General features: G+C 46.9%; 1 protein-coding gene across 1 annotated transcript in view; it reads right to left on the bottom strand.

Annotated features, from left to right (window-relative positions):
• DCC (DCC netrin 1 receptor) overlaps nucleotides 1-27,515 on the bottom strand; it is a 1,323,879-nt gene that overhangs the window by 637,018 nt on the left and 659,346 nt on the right. The window contains exon 3 of the mRNA XM_081942031.1: nucleotides 3,219-3,503. Within this exon, the coding sequence (XP_081798157.1) occupies nucleotides 3,219-3,503 (285 nt within the window). The remainder of the gene's footprint in view (nucleotides 1-3,218; nucleotides 3,504-27,515) is intronic.

The following is a 27,515-nucleotide window of genomic DNA, read 5'->3' as shown; positions in this document are numbered from 1 at the left end:
CTGTTCTAACCAACATTTCCTCACAACCACCACTCTGCCAATCATTTATTTTCTGTTTCAACTTGAAGTATTTCAAGCAACTCAAACACACACAAATACAAACTATTTAAAAGTTGTTTTGTTCCATATAAGTATAAGCTTGGTACCCTAAAAAAAATAATGGTTTTTTTGGTTGTAGAGTTTGATATGTACTATATATAGATTGTTATCTACAGTAATTTCAAAAGTCTGTTTATGTAGGGCATTTTTTACTGCTGAAGTTGCACTCCCAAAAGAAAGTGATTTCTAAAATGCAAAAACAAGCAGACAATGAAACTCACTGATAGTTAAAGCAGAAGTAAAACCACAACTAACTGTTATTAAGTAAAATGAAGCAACTGCCAAGCAAGGGTAGGTTTGAAAAGGGTGGGTTTCAATTTTTTTTAGAACCTCTTCTATAGGTGTGGCCTGCTTTGCAGGAGTGGCTTGTCAGCCATGTGACCGGGTGGGAGTGGCTTGCCAGCCATGTGACTGGGTGGGCGTGGCCAACTTGCAAAATGTGGTGAGACTCACTTAACAACGCTTTTGCTTAGCAACCAAAATGTTGGCTCAGGAACTCTGGCATTTGAAGCACACAAGTCTTAAAGCTGTCAAGTTACAAGACCCTTGCACCTCTAACCCTTTAGAAAAAAAACCCCCAGGGGTGTTCAAACTTGACAGCTTTAAGACTTGTGGACTCCAAGAATTCCTCCTCTCGCGCTTCATCTTGATGATGTGCGGACGGGTGGAGGGAGGGAGCTGGAACCGGTTCTAAACGGCCCTGTAGATTTGTGGAACCTCTTCTATAGAAGAGATTAGAACTGGCAGGAACCCATCCCTGGTTTGAAAAGAAGTAGCTGTCTTAATGAGAACATTTTTCGATGCAGAATTAAGCCACTGCACACAGCAATAACATGCTGCATAATGTATATCAAAACACTTTGTAATTGCACGTTATCTTGTACGTGGAAAAATAATATGTTCCACACTTATCTGCACCAAATAGATTGTGGTGTTCCTTAAGCGTTTGGCTCTTAACAGGAATGTGAAGCAGCTGAAAGCATCACTTGCTGGAGACAAATGAATCAATCTATCTCTGCCTTGAGTCAATTTTGCATATGTTAATGCAATTTATGTATTACTTTACTAGAAAATACTTAATATTTTAATAAATTTGCATCACCCCATTCACCAATGGACACAGCCTGAAATATAGGTGCAGTTAATTCCATATATATTCATCCAGGATCAATGCATAACATCATAGGACAAGTCAAAAGATAGGCACTGAAAAGATCACTTTTCTTAATTAAAAAATAAATAAAGCCAGTTTGTGATCCTTTTTGCTAGACAAAAATCATGTTTCCATTGGTGCATAGTTGACCCGAGGAGACCAAAAGCTTGTGCCTTTAAATAAGATGTGTTAGTCAAGAAAGGTGCTAACAAACTCCTGATTTTTGGCACAAAATAAACATATCTGCTGACAATAATTTCAATAGGTAAAGGTAAAAGTTCCCCTCGCACATATGTGCTAGTCGTTCCCGACTCTAGGGGGCAGTGCTCATCTCCGTTTCAAAGCCAAAGGGCCAACGCCATCCGACGATGTCTCCGTGGTCATGTGGCTGGCATGACTAAATGCCGAAGGCACACGGAACACTGTTACCTTCCCACCAAGGGTGGTTCCTATTTTTCTACTTGCATTTTTATGTGCTTTTGAACTGCTAGGTTGACAGAAGCTGGGACAAGTAACGGAAGCTCACTCGGTTACGCACACTAGGGACTTGAACTGCCGAACTGCCGAACTTTCTAATCGACAAGCTCAGTGCCTTAGCCACTGATTCATTGTGTCCCTTATATTTTCAATGTCAAATACAAAAAAAATAAAAAATGCTGCTTTTTAACTGTGAAGGACATTAATTTGGTACTTCGCTTAGAAATTTAGCCACAAAGGGGACTGAGGCTCTGTGTGCATCTATTTAAAAGCAGATATTAATTCACTCAGCTCTCAAGTTCACAACATTGTAATGCTGGGTAGTTTAGAAAACTATCCACACTGAGTTTTTCAAACTTGTCAACATTAAGATGTGTAGAGTGTGGCAGCCAAAGTCTACACTTCTTAAAGTTGCCAAGGTTACGAAAAATTGCTCTAGAAGATCAAGAAGACTGATCCAGTTCCAATCACTGCATTTTAGGCATTGATGGATGCTAGAATGTCTGAAGGTATCTAGTGAGAAGGAAGACGAGGGGTGCCATGATGGCAGTATTCCAATATTTGAGGGGCTGCTAGATAGAAGAGGGTATGGGGGGGAGGTCAACCTATTCTTCAAAGTATTTGAAGGCAGAACAAGAAACAATTTATGGAAACGAATCAAAGAGAGAAGCAATCTGGAACTAAGGAGAACCTTCCTAATAGTGAGAACAATAAATGAGTGAAATGGTTTGCCTTCAGAAGTTGTGGGTGCTTCATCACTGGAGGCTTTTAAGAAGAGATGGGACTTGTCTAGAATGGTATAGGGCAGGGGTGTCTAGAATGATATATGGCAGGGGTGTCAAAGTTGATTTCATTGAGGGCCACATCAGAATTGTGTTTGACCTTGAGGGGCCGGGGTGGGCATGGCCAGGGTGGGTATGGCAAGCTTGATGTCATTTGTGTCAAGGGCACCTATGGTGGGGTGAGTGCTCTGCCAGCGAAAATGAGCTACCAAGCTCCGTTTTCGGCTGCAATGGCCTCCTGCAACCCTCTGCCAGTGAAAACAGTGCTTGGAAGGGCCACCCACAGCCCTCGTGAGCTCTCTTTTCATTGGCAGAGGCACCACAAATCAATCCTTCACTGTCTCCAGGTCCAGGCCCCACGAGTCAAATCTAAGCACCCTGTGGGTCGGATCCGGCCCACAGGCCTTGAGTTTGACACCCCTGGTATAAGGCCTCCTGTTTGAGCTGGGGATTGCACTGCAAGACCTCCAAAGTCCATTCCGACTCTGTTATCCTGTTATTATGGACAGATGAGCAACCAAGATAATAAGGAAAGAAAATCTTATGAGGAATGGCTGGAGTTACTCAGTATGTTTAGCCTCGGGAAGAGAAGCCTGCATGAACACTTTCTTCAAGTGCCTGAAGGGCTGTCATGTAGGAACAGAGCAGAATTGTCCTGATTTTTTTCATAAAACAGGGAAAGAATTAAGAGTAACTCATAACCTTACCTGATAAAACCCGGACCTCTGCTTCATTTCCAGTTCTTGAACTAGCGGGATTTTTGGCAAGGCATCTATAGATCCCACTATCCCCTACTTGAATCCGACTGATTTGTAAAGATCCAGAAGGCAAAATGGCTACTCGAGTGTCACCGCTATTCAGAAGTAGATCTTCTTGGTTCCTCTGCCAGTGGACTGTAGGCATAGGTTCACCAACAACTTCGCACTTTAATAAAACGGTGTCACCTGCAAATGCTGTAACGGAGTCCGTCTGGGACAGAAACCTCAGTGGACCTGCAGAACGGAAAAGATAATTGAAATTAAGAAAGAGTATAAATGTAAAAGATACACATAGATACACAAATGTACATCTTATTTATTTATTAAATTTATATGCCGCCCATTCAGGGGTGAAATTCAGCAAGTTCCGACAGGTTCTGGAGAACAGGTAGTGGAAATTTTGAGTAGTCTGGAGAACCAGCAAATACCACCTCTGACTGGGCCCAGAGTGGGGTGGGAATGGAGATTTTGCAGCATCCTTCCCCTGCCACACCCACCAAGCCATGCCCACAGAACCGGTAGTAAAAAAAAAATGAATTTCAACACTGCACCCATTTCACCATGACATAGTTTTGGGCAGCTTACAACATGATAAAATAATATTATAAAACAATATTTAAAAAAAATATTTGTTGTTTTGGCAAATTTAGTTAATTGCCTTCTGGTAGAAGAAGACAAGACACAACTGGGAGGGGGAGTCAAGAGAGAAATTAGCCTGGAATCATTATGTTGCCACACTTCTATCTAGTGCCAATTTAATGCTGACCAAGAGTTAACTGAATTCTTGTGCACATTTCATGAGCAATAAATCAGTTTAATTGGAACTTAATGGGTGTGGTCCTGATTCTTTATACCTGAAACTTTCAACCGGAAATGATTTTCACATATTAGTATAGTAATATTCAGCCTTTCAACCAAATAGATATTGTGATAATGCCATTCCTCCAAATATAATTCAACTAGAAACAATTAAAGTCCTAGATTAAAACCAGATCATTTCTTTTGTGTGATATATTTTCTCCACACTGAGGGACTATCGCACTAGAGGTGGTGATCGATTAATAGAAGCTCCCACCTCCCACACATACATTCTGCTTCTTTCAGTGGTGGGTTCCTGCCGGATCGCACCGGATCGCGCGCGCTCCCGTTCGGCAAAGAACCCGGAAGTACGTTCCTGCCCCGCCCCTGGCGACAGGACGGCACTTGCCTGTGCTCCACCAGCTCAGGCGCGACCGGAGACGTTTCTCTGCTCAGACATGACTTCAGTGGAGCGGTGGCAGCCTGGCAGGCTGAGCCTGCGTCCCTTTCAGGAGCTCCGCTCCGCTGAGAAAACGTCTCCGGTCCCAGCCGAGGTGGTGGAGCGCAGGCAAGCGCCGTCCCGTCGCCAGGGGCGGGGCAGGAACGTACTTCCGGGTTCCTTGCCAAACGGGAGCGTGTGCGATCCGGTGCGATCCGGCAGGAACCCACCACTGGCTTCTTTCCTCTCCATCTTTTACTTTTAGTTACAATTTGTACTTTCATTATGATCTGTGTGTTTGTGTGTGTGTGTGTTTGTGTGTGTGTGTGTCTTTATTTTGAGGCTGTAAGCTGCCCAGAGGTGTCTTGCAGTAAGATGGGCAGCAAGCAAATTTAATAAATAAAATAATCCTCCGAAAACAACTAGAGCATCACTGGCATTGACAAATTCACCATCAGTCAATTGCAAAAGACAGGTTTACTCAGAATAGCTTACATTCTGCAACTTTTATATACTGCTGTTTCTCTCTAGCCCCATCTAGTGGCCAGAGAGACATATATCAAGTATATTGTTTGAAGCTGACCCCACCCCAGTACCCATCAGCCCGCATTTCCAAACCAAATGAAGCCAGACTCCATTTTCCTTTAGCATTTGGAGAAGGCAAAAGCACAAAGAAGAATCCATCTTAATCTGTGCCACATGGACACACATCCCATACACACAGAGCATTGCTGATGAGATTTAAATTGCTTATATTTATTAATTGTTATGTTCAGCAGTAACTTAATGCTATCTATCTTGTATTTGGTTCTCATTGTATGTATCCCTGTTTCCCCCAGTTTCACCATATCCTGTTCTTTCAATAAAGCATTCAGATCTATGCATACCAATGGTGGATTGCAGGTGGTACGCCCCAGTATGGATGTACTGGAGCCTGCCCGGAGCACTGAATACCGTTCCAGTATGATGCTCCGGAGGGCCGACCCGCCCGCCCGAGCTCCTTACCGATCTTTTAAGTCTTTGGTGCTTCCACACACATGCAGGGCGCGTACAGCAGCTGGAGCACCACGGAGGCTCACAGAGGCGCTAAGATGCATGTGTGCACTGCACGCATCAGCGCGCATCCATGTGGATGCTGCCGGGCCTGTTCCATCCGTACTGGTTGGAATGGGATCCAGAATCCACTGATGCATGGGGTCTGTTTTACTGGAGGATAGGTGGGTTTAGTTGCATGTCGAACTGCACTCAGACTAATGTGTAGTGAGGACAAAACAGCAACAATACCACTAACACCATAAAACATCAACATCTGCCTATCCCTATAAGCAGACAAAAATGCAACCTCTGGTCTAAACGTCTGACTGACTGCGTGAGAAATCATCATCATCATAATCAGAAAAAAATCAGACACAAATTATCCAAAATCATTCTGATAAATGCTCTTAAAATATAAGAAGTCAAATCCTTTGGGGTGGGGGGAAACTTGGTTTGTTTAATTGGGAAAAAAATGGCTTAAGGAATTACTTAAAAGCTATTTTAGAACAAATTACAGGAATACTTGCAGAAATGCATTAGAAATTGCTCCGGGGGAAAAGAAGCAATGTTCTTGGATGATGTAATATACCAAACTCTCATAATTTTTTTCTCCAGATTTTATCTGTCAGATTATCTGAAACCTGCCAATTTCATTATATTCAAAATCATGCTTTAACAAATAATAATCTAATGCAATATGTCAGTCTAGTCAAAGGATAGTATTAGTAAGGACAACAAATATGGGGTAAAGATTAGAAGAAATTTCAGAATGATAAACATTATTTGACAGCAGAGATTATTTGCTGGAAGTGGTGAAGAAAAAAAATGAGAATTACCATCTGCTAGGGTTATAGAATACAATAAAGTATACAATGGAACATACAAAAAATTATGTGATGAAATTTGAATATATGTAAGGAAATTATCTGGACTCAGTTATAGTAGTGATGAGTGCACCATTGAAAAATCTGAAAAACCAAAGTGGGGAGAAATTCTGAAAATAATCTATGTGTTCCCTAAGAACTAACCTCAATTAGATGGCACATAATCCATCAGTGAAGAATGACATTATTATCATCTGGTACAAAAAATTCCATAGTATTTCTTCAAAACTATAAGCAGTTTACACAATCAAAAGAAACTTATATGAAGTTCTACCTTTCTTGCATCTCCCCACCCCAAACCAAAAATGAAAAGAAATATTTCAGGGGCTATCACAAAGATGAGTGGGTCAACCTATTTTCCAAAGCACCAAAAGGAAAGACAAGAAACAATGGATGGAAACTAACCAAGGAGAGAAGCAACTTAGAACTAAGGAGATATTCCTTAACCATGAGAACAACCAACCAATGGAAAAGCTTGCCTTCAGAGGTTGTGGGTGCTCCCATCACTGGAGGCTTTCAAAAAGAGACTGAATAACGTGATAGTCTGAAATGGCATAGGTCTCCTGCTTGAGCAGGAGATTGGACTAGAAGTCCTCCAAAGTATCTTCCAACTCTATTATTCTATGTCCTATGAATAAAAATTACTGACTGAACAGTCTGCCAAAACCATTTGAAAAAGGTAGCACTATTACTATTAAGGCACAAATGCTATCCAGAATAAAATGGTCTTAAAAACTTTGTGAAAAGCTGAAAGGCTGAAGGGACAGGCATCTAAAAGTTTCTTCTATATTGTGGGGGCCACCACCAAGAAGATTCATTTTCAAATCCTTATCTCCATCCTCTTCATTGTCCTTTTCCTCCATAGAATTCCTCAATACTGATAACACTATCCAATCAACTATATAGTGTAGTTAGTCTAGTCCAGGGGTCCTCAAACTACAGCCCACGGGCTGCATGCGGCCCACTGAATCCATTAACCCAGCCCACGCAGGACCATGAGGCCCCACCCACATCACCCCACCCACCCTTCGGCCAAGTGCAGGACTTACCTTTGCAAGCCCCACGGTAAAGTTAAGGCCAACAATTTTGGCCTGCAGAGACATTCTGGAGGCAGGGGAGGTGAAAAACGGGGTGCACAGATGCCCCAGGACAGTGATGGCGAATCTATGGCACGCGTGCCACAGGTGGCATGCGGAGCCATTTGTCAGGGCACGCGAGGCACTGCCCTGTTAGCTGGCCAGCGCGCATGCGCGTGCTGGCCAGCTGATTTCACCCTTTTTTAAAGCCATTTTTCACCCCCCCAAGGCTCCAGAGGCTTTATAGGAGCCTGGGGAGGGCGAAAAGAGCCTCCCCCGGAGGCCCTTGCTCAGAGGGTCATTCTAAGCATTCCGAAGGCTTTAGGGAAGTCTCCGGACGGTCCCTGAAGCCTCCGGAGGGCCTCCGGAGGGGCATGGGAGGCTCTTTTTACCCTCCCCATGATCCTATAAAGCCTCTGGAGCCTGGGGAGGGCGAAAAAAGCATGTAAAAATGGGGGGGGCGCCTGTTGTGCACGCATGCGCACTGGGGGGGTAGCACATTGCATTATGGGTGTGGCATGCCCGCACACGACCCCCCTGCCCTCCCCCCACTTGTGGCACGTGAGCCAAAAAAGGTTCGCCATCGCTGCCCCAGGAGGACAAAAAAACCTGGCCAAAATAGCCCGTTTTTCACCTCCTCCGCTCCAGAAGAAAGATAAAGAGAGTAGATAGAAAGAGAGAGGGGGAGATTTCTCAAGCTCCTTGGGGCTGAGAAGAATTGCTGCAAAACTGAGGTTCATGAAGTGGACCGCTAGACTCCTAAACAACTGAAAAAATGATCTGGTAAAAAGAAAAGTGAAAGAAAAGCAAATAAAACACCTCCAGGAGCAAAACAAATTAAAGTAAATTTATGTGCATTGTTCAATGGATTGTTAAATCAGCCATGCCCACCTAGTCATATGACCTAGCCACGCCCATCCAGTCACATGACCACTTAGCCATGCCCACCCAGCTGGTCTGGCCCTCCAATAATCTGAGGGACCCTGGTCTAGTCTAACTGTTATGGTCATGGACTCAGACAGGACAGACATTGAAGAAGAGGCTCCAACAGAACCTCTGGATCTTAGGAGACATAAAGCCAAAAATCACATAGACACAGCTGGAACAGACAATTTTGATTGTGTTTGGCCCCCACACCTGGGTGAGTAAAGGGCAACATTGTTCTATTAGGCTTCTTGCCAAGCAAGAGAGTAAATCTCTTGATTGATAACAGCTGGCTGCAGCCTGATTTAACAAGCAGCTCTGATCCATGTTCTCTTTACTGGAAACAATCTGTGATTTGTGGCTCTTGCATGATTTGAATCCTATTTATCTATGAAACGTTGAATTGGCTGAAAACTCTGGCTCAGTTCTTGGAAATTTGGACTGTATTTGGACTATTCTTCTGAACATTCCTATTTCGTATATCGTTCAGGCAGCTGTTTGAGATTCTGGTGTGCAAGCTGTTATCTCTTGACTTTAAGTAAACTGTGATTTACCACACCAACTTTGTGTGAGTCAGTAATTGAAAACTGAGGCAGGACACCAGCTCCTTTTCCAGGACAGGAATCTTCTTCAAGATTATTGTCCAACCATTATCTGAAATCTTCCAGTGAGGAAACACCTATGATTCCAGGAGGGAAACTGTTTTATCACTGAATAGTCTTCATGATCAGAAAATTTCTTCTTACTTCAAACTTGGATCTCCTCTAAAGTTTCAATTTATTATGTCTGGTCCTATCCACAGGAATTATAGAGAACAAATCCATACCTCCTTCCCCATGACATGGGAACATTAGTGGAGCACTATGAAGAGCTGAGGTGGTGCAGTGGTTAGAATGCAGTACTGCAGACTACTTCTGCTGACTGCCAGCTGCCTACAATTTGGCAGTTCGAATCTCACCAGGCTCAAGGAGGACTCAGCCTTCCATTCTTCCGGGGTGGGTAAAATGAGGACCTGGATTGTTGGGGGCAATAGGCTTACTCTGTAAAGCACTTAGAGAGAGCTGTAAAGCACTGTCAAGGGGTATGTAAGTCTAAGTTCTACTGCTATCAAGTTCTCCTCAGTCTTCTCTTCTTTGAGTCAAGCATACCCAATTCCTTTACCGATTCTTCATAAAATTTAGCTTTGAAGTCCCTCACCATTTTTATCATTTGTCACTATGCTGTTTGCCTTTTCTCAGCTTCATTGTTTTTGTGTGGTGACCAGAATTGGTTACAATTGAAGCAGCAGTATGTCTACTAAGCAGCAAAAAAGGAGGAGGAGCTTCCTACGAATGGCGGTCGTCCTCTGAGCTCCAGGAACACCATGGAGCTCCCGACCGGGTAGGGACTGCTGCCGGCCCCCATACCATCGAAGGGGGTCGAGAGTTGGACAGCCCGACCACCCAGGCATGTTTCAGGCTGATATTAGCCCGACAGGGTGGTCGGTGAAGAGCGGAGAGGAAAGAGGCTCGGAGGGCTGTAAACAGCAAGGAGAGAGCAATGGCGATGGCGTGGTGCGATTGCGCAGACGGTGCTGGCGCCGAAAACGCCGAAAGGAGAAGCCGAAAAGCCAGAAATGCCAGAAGAGGAGTAAGGAAGAGGGGGTGAGAGGCTCCGGAGGCCCCCAGAGACCCAGAGACATCAAAGGGCTTAAGGGGGAGCAACGGGATGCAACAGGACATTGGAATAATCAGCTGATAGGTGAGAAGGGCTGGGAAGCAGCCAGAGGCAGAGGCAGTCGGAGGATCAAAGGGAGATGCCTGCGGCGGCAGACGAAGGGAGGGAGCCGCAGCCAGGGACTCCTGGGTTATTTTATCATTCCTGGCTGCTCCCATACCCCTCCAGGCCCCCCCATCCATCGGGGGAGGGCTGTATCCACCTGGAAACAGCTAAGCTGAACTTTCATTTACCCTCCACTATTTTTGCTACCTTTGCCTTCCCCCTACCACCTGGGATATTTAATCATTTCTTGCCCACCCCACCCCTGCCTCCAAGTACCAAGTACCACCTGGACACTGGAATATCCCCTACCCTCCATTGAGACTCTTCTATTTATTAACTTTCTACCCTCCATTCCACCGAGACTCTATTAATTACTAACTTTGCATCATCTGCACCCCTACCCTACTGGGACTATTACAACGTTTTAATTTATTCGAGGTCTGATCTGCTCCGCCTGTGGGAGGCCCCTCTTTCGCAGGTATGGCCCTTGGCTCTCTCAGGGGCCAGCCTTGATGACGGGTTTGTGAACCCCGAGAGGTGGAAGAAGAGGAAGCTGAGGGGCTTTTTAGCTAAATGTTTTATATTGTTTTTAGGGGGTTCTGGGAAGGGAGGGGGGGATAACCAGGCCAGGAGGGAAGCCAGTGCCAGACGAACAGGTGAGTCCAGGAGGGAAGTGAGCGGAGTGGGGGGGGAGAGGGAACAAGTTATTCCAATAGAGGGTTGTTTGATTACAACGGTCGCGGGGAGGGGGGGATGCGAGGACAAAAGAAGATTACAAGGTCGGTTGGGAGACCGTGGCTGTTGGCTACGCCCGGTCGTTTGTACCAACCCCCGCAACCTAGGTGGCCAGGAACTACAGAGCCCGGGCCTACGGCTGATGCTTTGCAATGCAAGGTCCGTAACCAACAAGGCCCCCCTCATTAATGAGCTGATCTCTGAGGGGGAGCTGGACCTTGCAGGGATAACGGAGACCTGGTTGGGCCACGAGGGTGGTTTACCCCTCGTGGAAATGTGCCCACCAGGTTTCCGCGCATTCCATCAGCCTCGGGCCCTGGGTAAGGGTGGTGGGGTGGCGGTAGCTATACGGGAAGATCTAGAGCCGAGGGAGTTCACTGTTCCTCAGATATCCGGGTGTGAGTCCCTTGGTGTGAAATGGGGCCCAGGGAGGCAGTTGGGTTTGCTGATTGTATACTTGGCTCCTCGCTATACATCAGCGGCCCTGCCCGAGCTCCTCGAGCTGATCTCGGAGACGGCGGTTGAGATCCCCAGGCTTGTGGTTATGGGGGATTTCAACCTGCCGTCGACGGGAGCAGCGTCTGAGGTGGCTCGGGAGTTCATGGCTTCCATGACAGCCATGGGCCTGACCCAGTTAATTCAGGGCCCCACACACGAAGGTGGCCACACATTGGACCTTGTTTTTGTATCTGAGCAGTGGACGAGTGATCTGGGTATAGGGGACTTTGTTGTTACACCCCTGTCATGGTCGGATCACTCATGTCTCCGGCTGGACTTCCCTGGCGCTACCCCCCACCGCGAGGAGGCGGGACCAGATGGTCCAAGCTGGTACCGCCCCAAGCACCTGATGGAGCCGGATAGGTTCCAGATGGAGCTTGGGCCATTACCTGTAGCCCTGACCCGCGCTCGGTCGGAGGACCTAGCGGCCACCTGGAATAGGGCGGCGGCTGGGGCCTTGGACTGGGTTGCGCCTTTGCGACCTCTCCTGCGGCAGCGACCCACCTGGGCTCCTTGGTATACCGAGGAGCTGAGGGTGATGAAGCGCCATAGGAGACGTCTAGAGAGCAGGTGGAGGTCCTCACGCTCCGAATCTGATCGAACACAGGTAAGAGCCTATTTACGGACCTACCTTGTGGCATTAAGGGCGGCCAAACGTAGATATTGCGCTGCTCTTATTGTGTCCGCGGATAACTGCCCTGCCGCCCTGTTTAGGGTGACCCGCTCCCTCTTGTCACAGAGGACGCAAGGGGCACCCTTGCAGGGCAGAGCAGAGTAGTTTGGGGAATATCTGCAGGATAAAGTCGCTCAGATCCGGAGCGGATGGGCCCCCCTCAGTGGACCGGACGGGCCGCCAACAGCGAGTCTTGTGAGACCATCCTGGGAGGAGTTTGATTCTGTTACCCCCGAGGATTTGGATAGGTTGCGTGGACGGCTGCGACCCACCACATGTTTAATGGACCCGTGTCCCTCCTGGTTGGTACTGGCATCTTGGGAGGTGACCCGAGGCTGGCTTCTGGGCCTGGTGAATGCCTCATTGGGTGAGGGATCTTTACCAGCCGCCTTGAAGGAGGCGGTGGTGAGACCCTTACTTAAGAGGCCTGCACTCGACCCAATGGAGCTAGCTAACTATCGTCCAGTCTCCAACCTTCCGTTTTTAGCGAAGGTTGTCGAGAATGTGGTGGCACAGCAGTTTCCACAACACCTTGATGAATCCGAGTATCTAGACTCACGCCAGTCCGGCTTCCGACTCGGGCACAGCACAGAGACAGCCTTGGTCGCGTTGGTCGATGATCTCTGGAGGGCCAGAGATAGAGGTTGTTCCTCTATCCTGGTCCTATTAGACCTCTCGGCGGCTTTTGATACCATCGACCATGGTATCCTATTGCGCCGGTTGGAGGGGATAGGAGTCGGAGGTACCGTTTTGCGGTGGTTCGGCTCCTACCTCTCCGACCGGAGGCAATGTGTGTTGACAGGGGGACAGAGGTCGACCCCGAGGCCACTCACTTGTGGAGTGCCACAGGGGTCGGTCCTCTCGCCTCTCCTGTTCAACACATATGTGAAGCCGCTGGGTGAGATCATCCGTGGTTTTGGGGTTGAGTATCACCTCTACGCTGATGATACTCAGCTGTATATTTCAACCCCAAACCACCCCAACGAGGCTGTTGAAGTGATGTCCCGGTGCTTGGAAGCCGTCGGGGTCTGGATGGGGGACAACAGACTTAAACTCAACCCCTCCAAGACCCAGTGGCTGTGGCTACCGGCACCTCGGTTCAGCCAGCTGATTCCATCGCTGGCCATAGGGGGCGAACAATTGCCCCCTGTGGAACGGGCGCGCAATTTGGGCGTCCTCCTTGATGCCCGGCTGTCAATGGATGACCATGTGGCAGCCGTGGCGAGGGGGGCATTCCACCAGGTTCGCCTGGTGCGCCAATTGCGCCCCCTACTGGACCGGGATGCCCTACGCACGGTCACTCATGCGCTGGTGACGTCCCGCCTGGATTACTGCAACGCTCTCTACATGGGGCTGCCCTTGGGACGCGCCCGGAGACTGCAGTTGGTTCAGAACGCAGCCGCGCGGGCTGTGATGGGGAGTACGAGGTACTCCCACGTAACACCTCTCCTGCGCGAGCTGCACTGGCTACCTGTGGTTTTTCGGGTGCGTTTCAAGGTGCTGATTACCATCTTTAAAGCGCTCCATGGCACGGGACCTAGTTACTTGCGGGATCGCATCCTCCCACATACATCCCTGCAGCCAATTCGCTCACACAGGGAGGGACTTCTCCTGGTGCCGTCCACTAGGCAATGCCAACGGGCGACACCAAGGAGTAGGGCCTTCTCTGTGATGGGCCCAACCCTCTGGAATGACCTCCCCCCCGACATTAGAACCACTTCTGACCTCCGCTCCTTCCGGCAAAAATTGAAGACTCACCTGTTCCAATTAGCAGGCCTGGCATAATTACAACTGTCCCTCCTGGCAAATGTATTATTATCTGGTTATTTTAGGGTTTTTTAATCTGTTGTGTCTGTTTTAGGGATTTTAAAAAAAATTATATTTATTTAGCTTTGTACAGTTCTTTTAATTGCATTTTAACCTCCTCCAAACTGTACATATTTAATTTTTTATTGTATTTTTGTGATATTCTCTATGGACTGTACACCGCCCCGAGTCCCTTCTGGGAGAGGGGGCGGTCTAGAAGCACAAATAAATTGAAATTGAAATTGAAATACTATGGTATACAGGTAGTCCTCAACTTACTACCCTACATTAGTGACCATTTGAAGTGATAACGGCACTGAAAAAAATTGATTTATGACCATTTCTCATTCAACTGTTGCAGCATCCCCCCAGTTGTTTGATCAAAAATTGCTTGGCAACTGGCATGTTGACTGCAGCGTCACCTCTTGTGAACTTTTTACAAGCAAAGTCAATAGGGAAGCCATTCCCTTAATTATCGCATTACTAACTGCAGTGACTCATTTGTGGCAAGGAAGGTCATAAAGTGAGAGAAAATTCACTTAATAACTCTCTTGCTTAGCCAATAGAACTGTTGGGCTCAATTGTGCTCATAGGTTGAGTAGTAACTGACTACTATTTACAGGCAGAAAGTCGATCCAACCCAAGATTGCATTAGCTGTGTTGGTAGCTGCAGTGCACTCGGCCCCTATTCCAATGTTAGATAATGTTTTGAACCTAGATTTTTCTACTTCTTTTATAACAAACATATTTGTTTGACTTTTAACAATCCATTTAGTGACTGAACTTGCAACAGCACTGAAAAAAGTGACTTATGACTGTTTTTCACACTTACTGACATTGCAACATCCCCATGGTCACGTAATCCAAAATCGAACTCTTGGCAACTGATTCATATTTATGACGGTTCCAGTGTCCCAGGGTCACAGTGAACACTTTTGCAACCTTCTGACAAGCACAGTCAACGCAGAAGCCAGATTCATTTAACAACCATCCTGGTTGTTACATGAATCAGTGATTCACTTAACAACTGTGGGAAGAAAGATTGTAAAATGAAGCAAAGCTCACTTAACAAAAGTCTCACTTAGTGACAGAAATTATGGGCTCAACTCTGGTCGTACGTCAAGTATCATGTACAGATGGTCCTCAACTTACAATCTCAATTCTTGTTGTTAAGTGAGACATTGGTTGAGTTTTGCCCATTTTACAATCTTTCTTCCCACAGTTGTTAAGTAAATCCCTGCAGTTGATATGGTAAGTTAGTCACTTGGTTATTAAGTGAAACTGGTTTCTCTGCTGAATCTGCTTGTCAACAAGTCAATATTGCTAACTAGGGAATACAAAACCTTTGCCAGACCAATTCTCGAATAAAGCTCGTCTGCCTGGAATCTATACTGTATATCGGACATTAATACGATTGAGCGGGTCCAGAGTTATTTCACGAGAAGAGTCCTCCACTCCTCTTGCTCACAATAGAATCCCTTATGCCACCAGGCTTGAAATTTTGGGCTTGGTCAATCTGGAACTGTGCCACCTGTGGGATGATCTAAGCACAGCACACAAAATCGTCTGCTACAATGTCCTACCTGTGACATCTTCAGCTTCAATCTCAAGAATACACGGGCAAACAATTGATACAAACTCAAGGTAAACCGCTCCAAACTCGATTGCAGAAAATACGATTTCAGCAACAGAGTGGTCAATGCCTGGAATGCTCTACCCGACTCCGTTGTTACATCCTCAAACCCCCACAGCGTCAATCTCAAACTGTCTACAGTGGACCTCATCCTATTCCTAAGAGGTCTGTAAAGGGGGCGTGCATAAGCGCACCAACCTGCCTTCCATCCCTGTCCTACTGTCCCCGTTTATTTGTATTCATTTCTTTCATCCATATCCATGTTTATATTTGTACCTGCTATCTCCATGATGGAGAACCTATGGCACACATGTCCGAAGTGGCACATGGAGCCATTCTTCCTGGCCCGTGCGGCCTCACCCGGTCCTCTTCCAGGTTTGTGGCGTGCATGCACACATGATGATCAGATAGCCTTCGTGCGTGCGGTAGTGCTGGAAACTGGAACCATTTTCCAGTGCGGGCATGCATGCAGGCCAGCTAATTGTCATACGTGACTGCGTGCCAGTAACTGAAAGACTAGATGAGCGGTGCGCATGCCTGTGCCGGAAAACAGAAGTTCATTTCCCCCTTGGCATGCCCCCTTTGCAGCTCCTCTTCTGGGTTGTGCAAGCATGAGCTCCGTAATTGGCATTTGGCGCCGAAAAGGTTTACAATACAATACAATACAATAGTAGAGTTGGAAGGGACCTTGGAGGTCTTCTAGTCCAACTCCCTGCCTAGGCAGGAAACCCTACACCGTTTCAGACAAATAGCTATCCAACATCTTCTTAAAGACTTCCAGTGTTGGGGCATTCACAACCTCTGGAGGCAAGGTTTGCCATCACTCTGCTATCTTATGCATGTTTGACAAACTAATCAATACAAATACAAATACAGAGTCGCAAAAGGTGCGACTTGATTTTGGGAAACAGCAAAGGTCATAAATACGATCCAGTTGCCAAGTGTCTGAATTTTAATGACAAAATCAAAACTATGAAAAACAGTCACACAGTAAGTCCCATTTTTCACTGCTGTTGTAATTTGCAGTGGCCACGAAACAAACTGTTGTAAACCAAGGACTACCTGTACTGGCTGATTGCCACAATATCTTTGCATTTGATGAGAATATTTGTCCTCTTCGCCTCCCCCCCCCAAAACAGCCACCTTGTCTGACAATAATTATAGGAAATGTATAGCCTGAATCCCCTTTTTTTTGTTTCTATGGTTAAAAGTTCCCATGGTAGCAGATCGATTTTATTTTATTTTTTTCATTTTACACTGCAGAGCAAAAGACTCATTAGCCAGTTCTCTTTCATTCCTTCTAGTCATCAGGGAAAATAAAAAAACACAAAATCTTCCTGGGTTTTCGCACTACATTCTTGGCACCGTGGCAGGATGTAGAACCATGTTCTCGAAAAGAAGAAAGATTAAACTGTCCCTTTTAAGGTTGTTTAAATTAAAAAATACATACGGCGACGCAGTTCTCTACATGACCTCGGGAAGCTGTTTAAAACTACTTTTAGATTTTGGGTATCTGCAGCAGGATATCGCACAACAGAGGAGCAAAGATGAATTGGAATCCGAAAGGAAGGATTTCTGCCTTTTTTTTCGGGACAGGAGGTCTCTGGTATTATCTGAATTTCAAAGTGGCTTTGGCATTGAATATTCTCCCTATCTACTGAGGGATGGAATAACTCCCTTCATGATTGCTAGGCTTCCTGATATTCTAAATCTGCTCCACTTCAATTCTCTATATCCTCTGTTACAGATCTGTCTAGTCATAGCATTTAGTACTTAGACCAGGTGTGTCAAACTCGATTTCATTGAGGGCTGCAACGGGGTTTGACCTCAGAGGGCTGGGGTGGGCATGGCCAGGATGATGGCACTCATGTTGGGGGGCGCCTGTGGTGGCTTGAGTGCTCTCTCAGCGAAAACGGGCTTCTGAGCTTTTTTTTTTTCCTGTACTGGGAAAAAAAGTGACTTATGACCAGTCCTCACACTTAATGCCTATCACAAATCCCCTCAGTCACACAACCCAAATTCAAGTGCTCGGCGGCAGCACCTCCTCTATTTATGACAACTGCAGCATTCCGGGGTCATCTGATCACCATTTGCAACCTTCCCAACCAACTTTCAACAAGCAAAGTCAACCGAGGAAGCTGGGTTCTCATAACATCTGCATGATTCGCTTGAAACCTGCAGTGATTCATTGAACAGTCATGGTCATAAGATTGGGCACATCTCATTTAACAACTGCCTTGCTTAGCAATAGAAAGTCCAGCCCCAATGGTGATCATAAATCAAGGATTATCTGTAATGAGCAGCCTAATAATATATCTCTATGTGTTGTGGCCTGCCAGCAGCCAGCAGAGCTGGCAGCAGATTTGGGACAGAGAGGAGGTTGGGGAGGAACATGGGCCAGTCCTGAGTCTGGGGAAGGCTATGACGAGTGCTCTGTGTCGGAGGCAGGGAGGGGGCCAGAGCCGTCTGACAGTTATCAGCTGCCTTCGGAGTCAGACATCAGTGAGGCAGTCGAACAGCTGGACGCATGTGTGCGCATGTGCAGAGTTGCCAGCAAAGGGAACAGCTAAAGAACAGGGGTCGACTTGGGAGTAAGGCCACAGGTGGACTGGCCTCTCCCGGAAGAAATAAATGAGGAGCGAAAGGGGAGTGGAGTTTGCAGGAGACAATTAGTTCGCTTATTGGTTCGTGACTCTCCAAGACTCCTTGCCAAGTTTTGCAGACATCGCCCTCCAAGCCAGATAAGGTCTGTGACTGTAAATCCTCCCTTGAAAGACTTTGCTGGATGTGAATGAGCAGAATTTATAGTCAATTAATCAAAGGGTTTTTTGTCAGGACAAGAAGTTTGCTTCATGATCCCGGGAAGCCTGGGTCAGAACACTCTGCTTGTTTGTCTCTACTTCTGGAGAGACACAATACAGGTTTAAAGTTCTCTCACTGTAATGGGAACTCAAGCTGGTTTTTATAAAAAAAAAAGTGTTGTAAATTTCCTGTGTTGAGCTGGAAATACACAATGAAGTCTTGTGGCCTCCCCTCTTTGTCAGCTTCCTCTCTTCCTCACAAAGCCTGTTAGGTTGTCCTGAGCTTCTTTTCTACCTTCCGTTCATGTTAATTTTCACAATCATCGCAGAACAATGTCTTTTGCAGCTCAACTTCTCATCAAATCTTTGTCCCCTCAGGGAAAAAAATTGCCTCCTCACCCAGGCCTCGGCAAAAGACTTAGCACACCTGCTTTTAATTTCTAATCAAAAAGAAAAAAAAATGCCAGAGGAAGCTTGATTTGCCCTACAGCTGAGTTGGAAGCCTATCAAGATCCCTATCTTCTCCCTACAGACGGTCTAATTATTAAGTAATTAAAGTTCATTTAATAAAAAAGAGCTTATCATTGGGGGGACAGACCTTGGGGTCTGGAGCATGTGTATGACTATTAAATATTCAGCAATTTAGTAACACTCAGTACAATCCTCCAAGGAGAAATGCTTTGAGATGCTTTGTTTGTTTCAAATTAGAGTCTGCAAGGTTATTTAACAGAGAAATGAAAAGCCCATTTCCCATCCATCCCTCTCCCTCCCTTCAATGTGCACAGCAGCTGAAGGACGGTAAACGGAAAGGGACCTATTGACCTCTGGTTGCCTCTGATACTGCCAAAGGGAATGAAGACTGGTAGAGACCACTGATTGCTCCAGCACTGAGAAGGGAGGAGATGATACAGAATAGAAAGAATAGAGAATAACAGAGGTGGAAGGGACCTTGAAGACAGGGGTGGGTTTCAGCTGGTTTGGACCGGTTCGAGAGAACCGGTAGCTCCAACAATCAGCTGAGGAGCGAACCGATTCACTCCGACGATCAGGTAGGACCGTCCACCCCTGCGCTTTACTTACCTATATCCTCTCAGCTGATTCACACGGCAGAGGGGATTACTACGGCTCGGATGTGTTACTCCCCAGAAGTAATGTGGAAGATAAGTTTTGTTCAAACTGTGTAGGCGCACGGAGCGAAGCATGAGATCACCGAATCAGTTGTCAAACCGGCAGGATCCCACCACTGCTTTCTTTAAAAAAAAAAATTTAATTTCTATTTCTCATACATACATTCACTCCTCTTGGAGTCCTAGTGGACAGCCATTTAAATAGGAGCCAGCAGTGTGCAGCAGCTGCCAAAAAAGCCAACACAGTCCTAGGCTGCATCAACAGAGGGATAGAATCAAGATCACATGAAGGGTTAATACCACTTTATAATGCCTTGGTAAGGCCACATTTGGAATACTGCATTCAGTTCTGGTTGCCACGATGTAAAAAAGATGTGGAGACTCTAGAAAGAGTGCAGAGAAGAGCAACTAAGATGATTAGGGGACTGGAGACTAAAACATAAAAAGAACGGTTGCAGGAACTGGGTATGTTTAGCTTAAGAGAAAGAAGGACTAGGGGAGACATGATAGCAGTGTTCCAATATCTAAGGGGTTGCCACAAAGAAGAGGGAGTCAAACTATTCTCCAAAGCACCTGATGGTAGAACAAGAAGCAATGGGTGGAAACTAATCAAGGAGAGAAGCAACCTAGAACTGAGGAGAAATTTCCTGACAGTGAGAACAATTAATCAGTGGAATAGAAGTTGCCTCCAGAAGTTGTGAATGCCCCAACACTGGAAGTCTTTAAGAGGATGTTGGATAGCTATTTGTCTGAAACGGTATAGGGTTACCTGCCTAGGCAGGGGGTTGGACTAGAAGACCTCCAAGGTCCCTTCCAACTCTGCTATTGTATTGTATATTATTGTATAATATACAATCTCATAACTATTATTAATAGTTTGTTATCTTTTAACATTTATAACAATTTTTCTCCCCCTAAAATTAACCATATGATCAAGATTGCTTTTCTACCATCCCGTACACCCACCTCATTTTACAACAACCCTACTTCTTCCCTCCCTCCCTCCCTCCTTTCTTCTCTCCTTTGCTTTCTTTTCACCTCCTCTCCCTTCCCTTCTCTACTTCCCCTTCCTCTACCCCACTCCTCCCCTCTTTCCCTTTCCTACCTTCTCTCCTACTCTTATTTTCCCTCCATTTCTTCCTCTCCTTTTCCTTTTCTTCTTTCCCTCTCCTTTCTCCTCCCCTCTTCCTATCTTTCCCTCTACTCCTCTCTCCATTCCCTCTTTCCGTTGTTTTGCGTTTAGATATTTTCCTCTTCAATCTGGTGTCATTTTGGGGATGGTATTCTAGCAAACCCGGTTCTGCATTTCCACAACGATCTTAAATTTCCTCTTCCACATTTTATTTTCCTTTTAATAGTTGCACGTACATCATCCTTTAAGCGTATATTTGTGTATTAATTTCTTTTTATTTTTCCCTTCCTTCCCTCTCCTTCATTTGGCAGTGTATCGGCTGGGTTTCTATTTCTCTTTTTCTTTGTCCTGTCCAATTATTTGCTCTCTATTCTTTTAGGGTCCCACCACTGCTTGAAGGTCTTCTAGTCCAACTCCCTCCTAAAGAAAGAGACTTTATACAGTTGAACATTGACTTACAACAGTCCACTTAGTGACCATTCAAAGTTACAACCGCAGTGAAAAGAGTGACTTATGATCATTTTTCACACTTATGACCGTTGCAGCATCCCCATCATCATCCTCTTTTAACAACCCCATAATCCCTTGCAGGGCGGAGTCTGGGCAACTGAATTGAGCTGAGTGTTTACTGGCTGGAGGCCTTGCCTGTCACCAATGCGGAGTTATATTCAGCAGAGACATTCTCAACATGCCCATGGAGAGAAATATCTGCCCCTACCTAGGATCGAACTCACAGCCTCCTGATTGTGAGGCGAGAGCTCCACCTCTAGGCCACCGCATCTCTCCTTGCAGCATCCCCATGGTCAGGTGATTTTACATTTGGATGCTTGACAACTGACTTACATTTATGATGGTTGCAGTGTTCTGGGGTCATGGGATCACCTTTTGCAACCTTCTGTCAAAGTCAATGAGGAAGCCAGATTCACTTAACAACCTGGGTTGCTAATTTAACAACTGCAGTGATTCACTTAACATTTCAGCAAGAAAAGTCGCAAAATGAGGCAAAACTCACTTAACAAACGTCTCACTTAACACCATAAAGTTTGGGCTCAATTGTGGTCATAGGTTGAGAACCACTGGTACCATTCCAGACAAATAGCGATCCAGTTTCTTCTTAAAAGCCTCCCATAATGGAGCCCCCACAACTTCTGAAGGCAAGCTGTTCCTCCGATTAATTGTTCTCACTGTCATGAATTTTCTCCTTAATTCTAAGGTTGCATCTCTCTTTGATAAGCTTCCATCCTTTTATTTCTTGTCCTACCTTTAGTAATGGAGTAATGATTAATTTTTTTTAAAAAAAGATAAGATGCCTGCTAATGCTAAAAGAGGGGGTGATTCTTAAAAAGTAAAGCTAGCTTGCTTTTTTTTGCTGGGTGGAATGAAATTCTGAAATTTCGCAGTGGTATTTTTTATTGTCATAAATAGATAATTTCTTTGCAGCACTAAACAATTGATGCATCCCACTGAGGATGCAGAAGAAAATAATACTTCTCTGCAGGAAAAATGGATTCCGTTCAGAGTTAAATGCATTGAGGTATATTTAAAGGTAAAGGTAAAGATTCCCCTCGCACATATGTGCTAGTCATTCCCAACTCTATGGGGCAGTGCTCATCTCCGTTTCACAGCCGAAGAGCCAGCACTGTCCGAAGATGTCTCCGTGGTCATGTGGCCAGCATGACTAAACACTGAAGGCGCACGGAACGCTGTTTCCTTCACACGAAAGGTGGTTCCTATTTTTCTACTTGCATTTTTACGTGCTTTCGAACTGTTAGGTTGGCAGAAGCTGGGACAAGTGATGGGAGCTGACTCCGTTATGCAGCACTAGGGACTTGAACTGCTGAACTGCCAACCTTTCTGATCGACAAGCTCAGCGTCTTAGCCACTGAGCCACTGCATTATCTTGAGGTATATTATGTATTGGAATTATTCAGAATTAGAAGTTCTGAATTCCAGACATATATAACACAGTAGCTATAGAAAAAAAGTGGGCTTTCAAAGGTGGTTAAGTAATTTTGCCTCTAAGATTAATTTATGCAAGTGATTCCTTAAATGAGTTCCTTTCAGTTGGTACAAAGTTCATTAAAAAATAAAAAGAACTGGAAATAATAAAAGTGCTGCAAAGTTTCAAGCCAACTTATATAATTAAGATTTTATACACACACCCACACATACCGATGAGAAGAACATTGCTGCTAATTATGTACACTTAAGAAAGACCTGTTTATAATGAAAAGCTAAAAAATGTTATTTTATACCAAGAACAGAGGGGGAAAAAATCTTTGTTTGAAGAATTCAGGGGATGCGCAGCTTGTTTAACATCATATTCTTCATCTTGCAGTAGGAAGGATAAATGTGTAAAACCAGTAGGATATTTCTTACAGATAAAAGCCTCTAAGAAATATTATAGGTTTTACAGGTTTTTACCTATCAGATTCACCTCTTGCAGTGTAGTTAAAAGAACTTTTTTTTTTTTTTTTGCTATCCAAAGTAGGCTTTAGTTTAGAGAAGCAGAATCGTGGTCACCATCCCTCAATAGAAATTTCTTGGGGATGCAAACCTTTCTCGTGTTCGCCGTTTAGGATGAGACAGGACAGTCACCTCTGCGGCTACTGTAGAGTCATAAATCTTTGTTGATCTAGGGCCGTGATGGCAAACCTATGCCATGCCTCCCATGGATGGCACATCCCTGTGGGCACATGAGCTGTCACCCCAGCTCAGTTCCACCCTACATGTGTTTGTAACTCCCACTGGCCAGCTGGTTTTTGGCTCTCTGCCACGCATGCATGGGGGGGCGCATGCGTGGGGCATGTGCGCATGTGCGTGGGGCAGGGGGCTCACGGGTGTGTGTGCAGTACTCCTGCCCCATTTTGGGTCCCAGGAGGCTTCAGGGAGGCCTGCTAGGCCCAAAATGGGGTGCAGGGGGATCACGCACACATATGCAGAGCAGCGGGGCGCACTGGGGGGGGATTTCACACATACATTGCATTATGGGTGTGGGCACGCACACAGGCACTGTTGCCCCCACACATGTGCTTTTGGCACATGACAACCAAAAGGTTAGCCATCCCTGATCTACAGCAAGTCATCTAGACATTCCCCAGTGGTTTCAAACTGATTTGTTGTTTATTTATTTATTTATTATTCGTATTTATAGACCGCCCCCTCTCCCGAAAGGGACTCGGGGCGGTGTACAGTCACTAAAATGCGTTATAAAATACATACATAAAACAGTTAAATAATTAAATACGTAGGTGGAGGAGGTTGCAAGACTGTATATAGAATAATAAATATAGTACATTAAAAACTCTAATAACCCAAGAGTTAAAATATTACCCAAAATTACCCATTAAAATATATCCATCGGGAGGTAAAAACTAAGAATGTGCCAGGCCAGCTAATCGAAACAGGTGAGTCTTTAATTTTTGACGGAAGGAACGGAAGTCAGTGGTAGTTCTAATGTCGGGGGGGAGGTCATTCCAGAGGGTTGGGCCCATCACAGAGAAGGTCCTACCCCTAGGCGTCGCCCGCTGGCACTGCCTAGTGGACGGCACCAGTAGTAGTCCCTCCCTGTGAGAGCTGATTGGTTGTAGGGATGTGTGCGGGAGGATACGATCCCGCAGGTAACTGGGTCCTGTGCCATGGAGCGCTTTAAAGATGGTAATCAATACCTTGAAACGCACCCGAAAAACCACAGGTAGCCAGTGCAGCTCGCGCAGGAGAGGTGTCACATGGGAGTATCTTGAGCTCCCCATAATCACCCGCGCGGCTGCGTTCTGAACTAGCTGTAGTCTTCGGATGCGTCCCAAGGGAAGCCCCATGTAGAGGGCATTGCAGTAGTCCAGGCGAGACGTCACCAGCGCATGAGTGACCGTGCGTAGGGCATCCCGGTCCAGTAGGGGGCGCAATTGACACACCAGGCGAACCTGGTGGAACGCCCCCCTTGCCACGGCTGCCACATGGTCATCCATAGACAGCCGGGCATCTAGGAGGACGCCCAAATTGCGCGCCCGCTCCACAGGGGGGAGTTGTTCACCCCCTATGGCCAGCGATGGAGTTAGCTGGCTGAACCGGGGTGCCGGTAGCCACAGCCACTCAGTCTTGGAGGGGTTGAGTTTGAGTCTGTTGTCCCCCATCCAGACCCCGACGGCTTCCAAACACCGGGACATCACTTCGACAGCCTCGTTGGGGTGGTTTGGGGTTGAGATGTACAGCTGCGTATCATCAGCGTACAGATGGTATTCAACCCCAAAACCACGGATGATCTCCCCCAGCGGCTTCACATATGCGTTGAACAGGAGGGGCGAGAGGACCGACCCCTGCGGCACCCCACAAGAGAGTGGCCTCAGGGTCGACCTCTGCCCCCCTGTCAACACACATTGCGTCCGGTCAGAGAGGTAGGAGCCGAACCACCGTAGAACGGTGCCTCCGACTCCCATCCCCCCCAGCCGGCGCAATAGGATACCATGGTCGATGGTATCAAAAGCCGCTGAGAGGTCTAATAGAACCAGGATAGAGGAACAACCTCTATCTCTGGCCCTCCAGAGATCATCAACCAACGCGACCAAGGCTGTCTCTGTGCTGTGCCCGGTCGGAAACCGGACTGGCGTGAGTCTAGATATTCGGATTCGTCGAGGTGTCGCGGAAATTGCTGCGCCACCACATTCTCAACAACCTTCGCCAAAAAGGGAAGGTTGGAGACTGGACGGTAATTAGCTAGTTCCGTTGGGTCCAGTGAAGGCTTCTTGAGCAGGGGCCTCACCACCGCCTCTTTCAAGGCGGTTGGCAAGGATCCCTCACCCAACGAAGCATTCACCAGGCCCAGAAGCCAGCCTCGTGTCGTCTCCCAGGATGCCAGTACCAGCCAGGAGGGACACGGGTCCATTGAACATGTGGTGGGTCGCAGCCGTCCATGTAACCTGTCCAAATCCTCGGGGGCAACAGAGTCAAACTCCTCCCAGAGTGGTCTCACAAGACTCGCTGTTGACGGCTCGTCCGGTCCACTGAAGGGGGCCCATCCGCTCCGGATCTGAGCGACTTTGTCCTGCAGATATTCCCCAAACTCCTCTGCTCTTCCCTGCAGGGGTGCCCCCCGCGTCCTCTGTGATACGAGGGAGCGGGTCACCCGAAACAGGGCGGCAGGGCGGTTATCAGCGGACGCAATAAGGGTGGCACAATGTCTACGTTTGGCCGCCCTTAATGCCACAAGATAAGTCCGCAAGTAGGCTCTTACCTGTGCTCGATCAGATTCGGAGCGTGAGGACCTCCACCTGCTCTCTAGATGTCTCCTGTGGCGTTTCATCACCCTCAGCTCCTCGGTAAACCAAGGAGCCCGGGTGGATCGCTGCCGCAGGAGACGTCGCAAAGGCACAACCCGGTCCAAGGCCCCAGCCGCCGCCCTATTCCAGGCGGCCGCTAGGTCCTCCGACCGGGAGCGGGTCAGGGCTATAGGTATTGGCCCAAGCTCCGTCTGGAATCTATCCGGTTCCATCAGGTGCCTGGGGCGGTACCAGCTTAGACAGTCTGGTTCCGCCTCCTCGCGGTGGGAGGTAGCGCCAGGGAAGTTCAGCTAGAGAGATGAGTGATCAGACCATGACAGGGGCGTGATGACTAAATCCCCCATTCCCAGATCACTCGTCCACTGCTCAGATACGAAAACAAGGTCCAGTGTGTGACCACCTTCGTGAGTGGGGCCCTGAACTAATTGGGTCAGGTCCATGGCCGTCATGGAAGCCATGAACTCCCGAGCCACCTCAGAAGCCTCTCCCGTCGACGGCAAGTTGAAGTCCCCCATAACCAGAAGCTTGGGGGTCTCAACTGCCGTTTCCGAGATCAGCTCGAGGAGCTCGGGCAGGGCTGCTGATGCATAGCGAGGAGCCAAGTATACAATCAGCAAGCCCCACTGCCTCCCTGGGCCCCATTTCACACCAAGGGACTCACACCCGGGTATCTGAGGAACAGTGAACTCTCTCGGCTCCAAACATTCCCGAATAACTACCGCCACCCCACCACCCTTACCCAGGGCCCGGGCTGATGAAATGCCCGGAAACCCGGTGGGCACATTTCCACGAGGGGCAAACCGCCCTCGTGGCCCAACCAGGTCTCCGTTATCCCTGCAAGGTCTAGCTCCCCCTCTGAGATCAACTCATTGATGAGGGGGGCCTTGTTAATCACAGACCTTGCATTGCAAAGCATCAGCCGCAGGCCCTGGCTCTGTAGCTCCTGACCACCCAGACTGCGGGGGTTGGTACAAACGACCGGGCGTAGCCAGCAGCCACGGTCTCCCAACCGACCTTGGGATCTTCTCCTGTCCTCGCATCCCCCTCTCCCCACGACCGTTGTAATAAAACAACCCTCCGTTGAAATGACCTTTTCTTTCCCCCCCCCACCTCGTTCCCTTCCTTCCTGGACTGTTTGCCTGGCACTGGCTTCCCTCCCTGTCTGATGGACCCTCCCCCCCACCCTGGAACCCCCTAAAAAAGATACAAAGCATTTAATTAAAAAAACCCTTAGCTTCCGTTTCCTGCACCTGTTGCCACAAGAAGTAGTCCTCAACTTACAACTATTTATTTAACAACTGTTGGAAGTTACAAAAGCCCTGAAAAATGGTCGCATGGTCAACATTCAGGCATTAGGAAACCAGCATTTAGTTATGAAGGTTGCAGCATCCTGGAGTCCTGTGATTGCATTTGTGACCTTCCCCGCCAGGTTTTCACAAGCAAAGTCAATGCGGCGGGTGGACGGATGGACCAGATTTGCTTAATAACTATGTGATTCCCTTAACAGCTGCAGTGATTTGCTTAACAACCGTACCAAAAAGGATGTAAAATCGGGGTGTAAATTGTTTACCAAGTGCCTTGCTTAGCAATGGAAATTCTAGACCCAGTTATGGCCATAAATGAAAGACTGTCTGTATTAAAAGTTGTT

This window comes from Natrix helvetica, assembly GCF_964273705.1.
Source record: "Natrix helvetica genome assembly, chromosome: 2".
Classification (NCBI taxonomy): Eukaryota; Metazoa; Chordata; class Lepidosauria; order Squamata; family Natricidae; genus Natrix; species Natrix helvetica.
The sequence above is the reverse complement of the archived record's forward strand: the minus strand, read 5'-3'. Positions and strand labels throughout refer to the sequence as shown.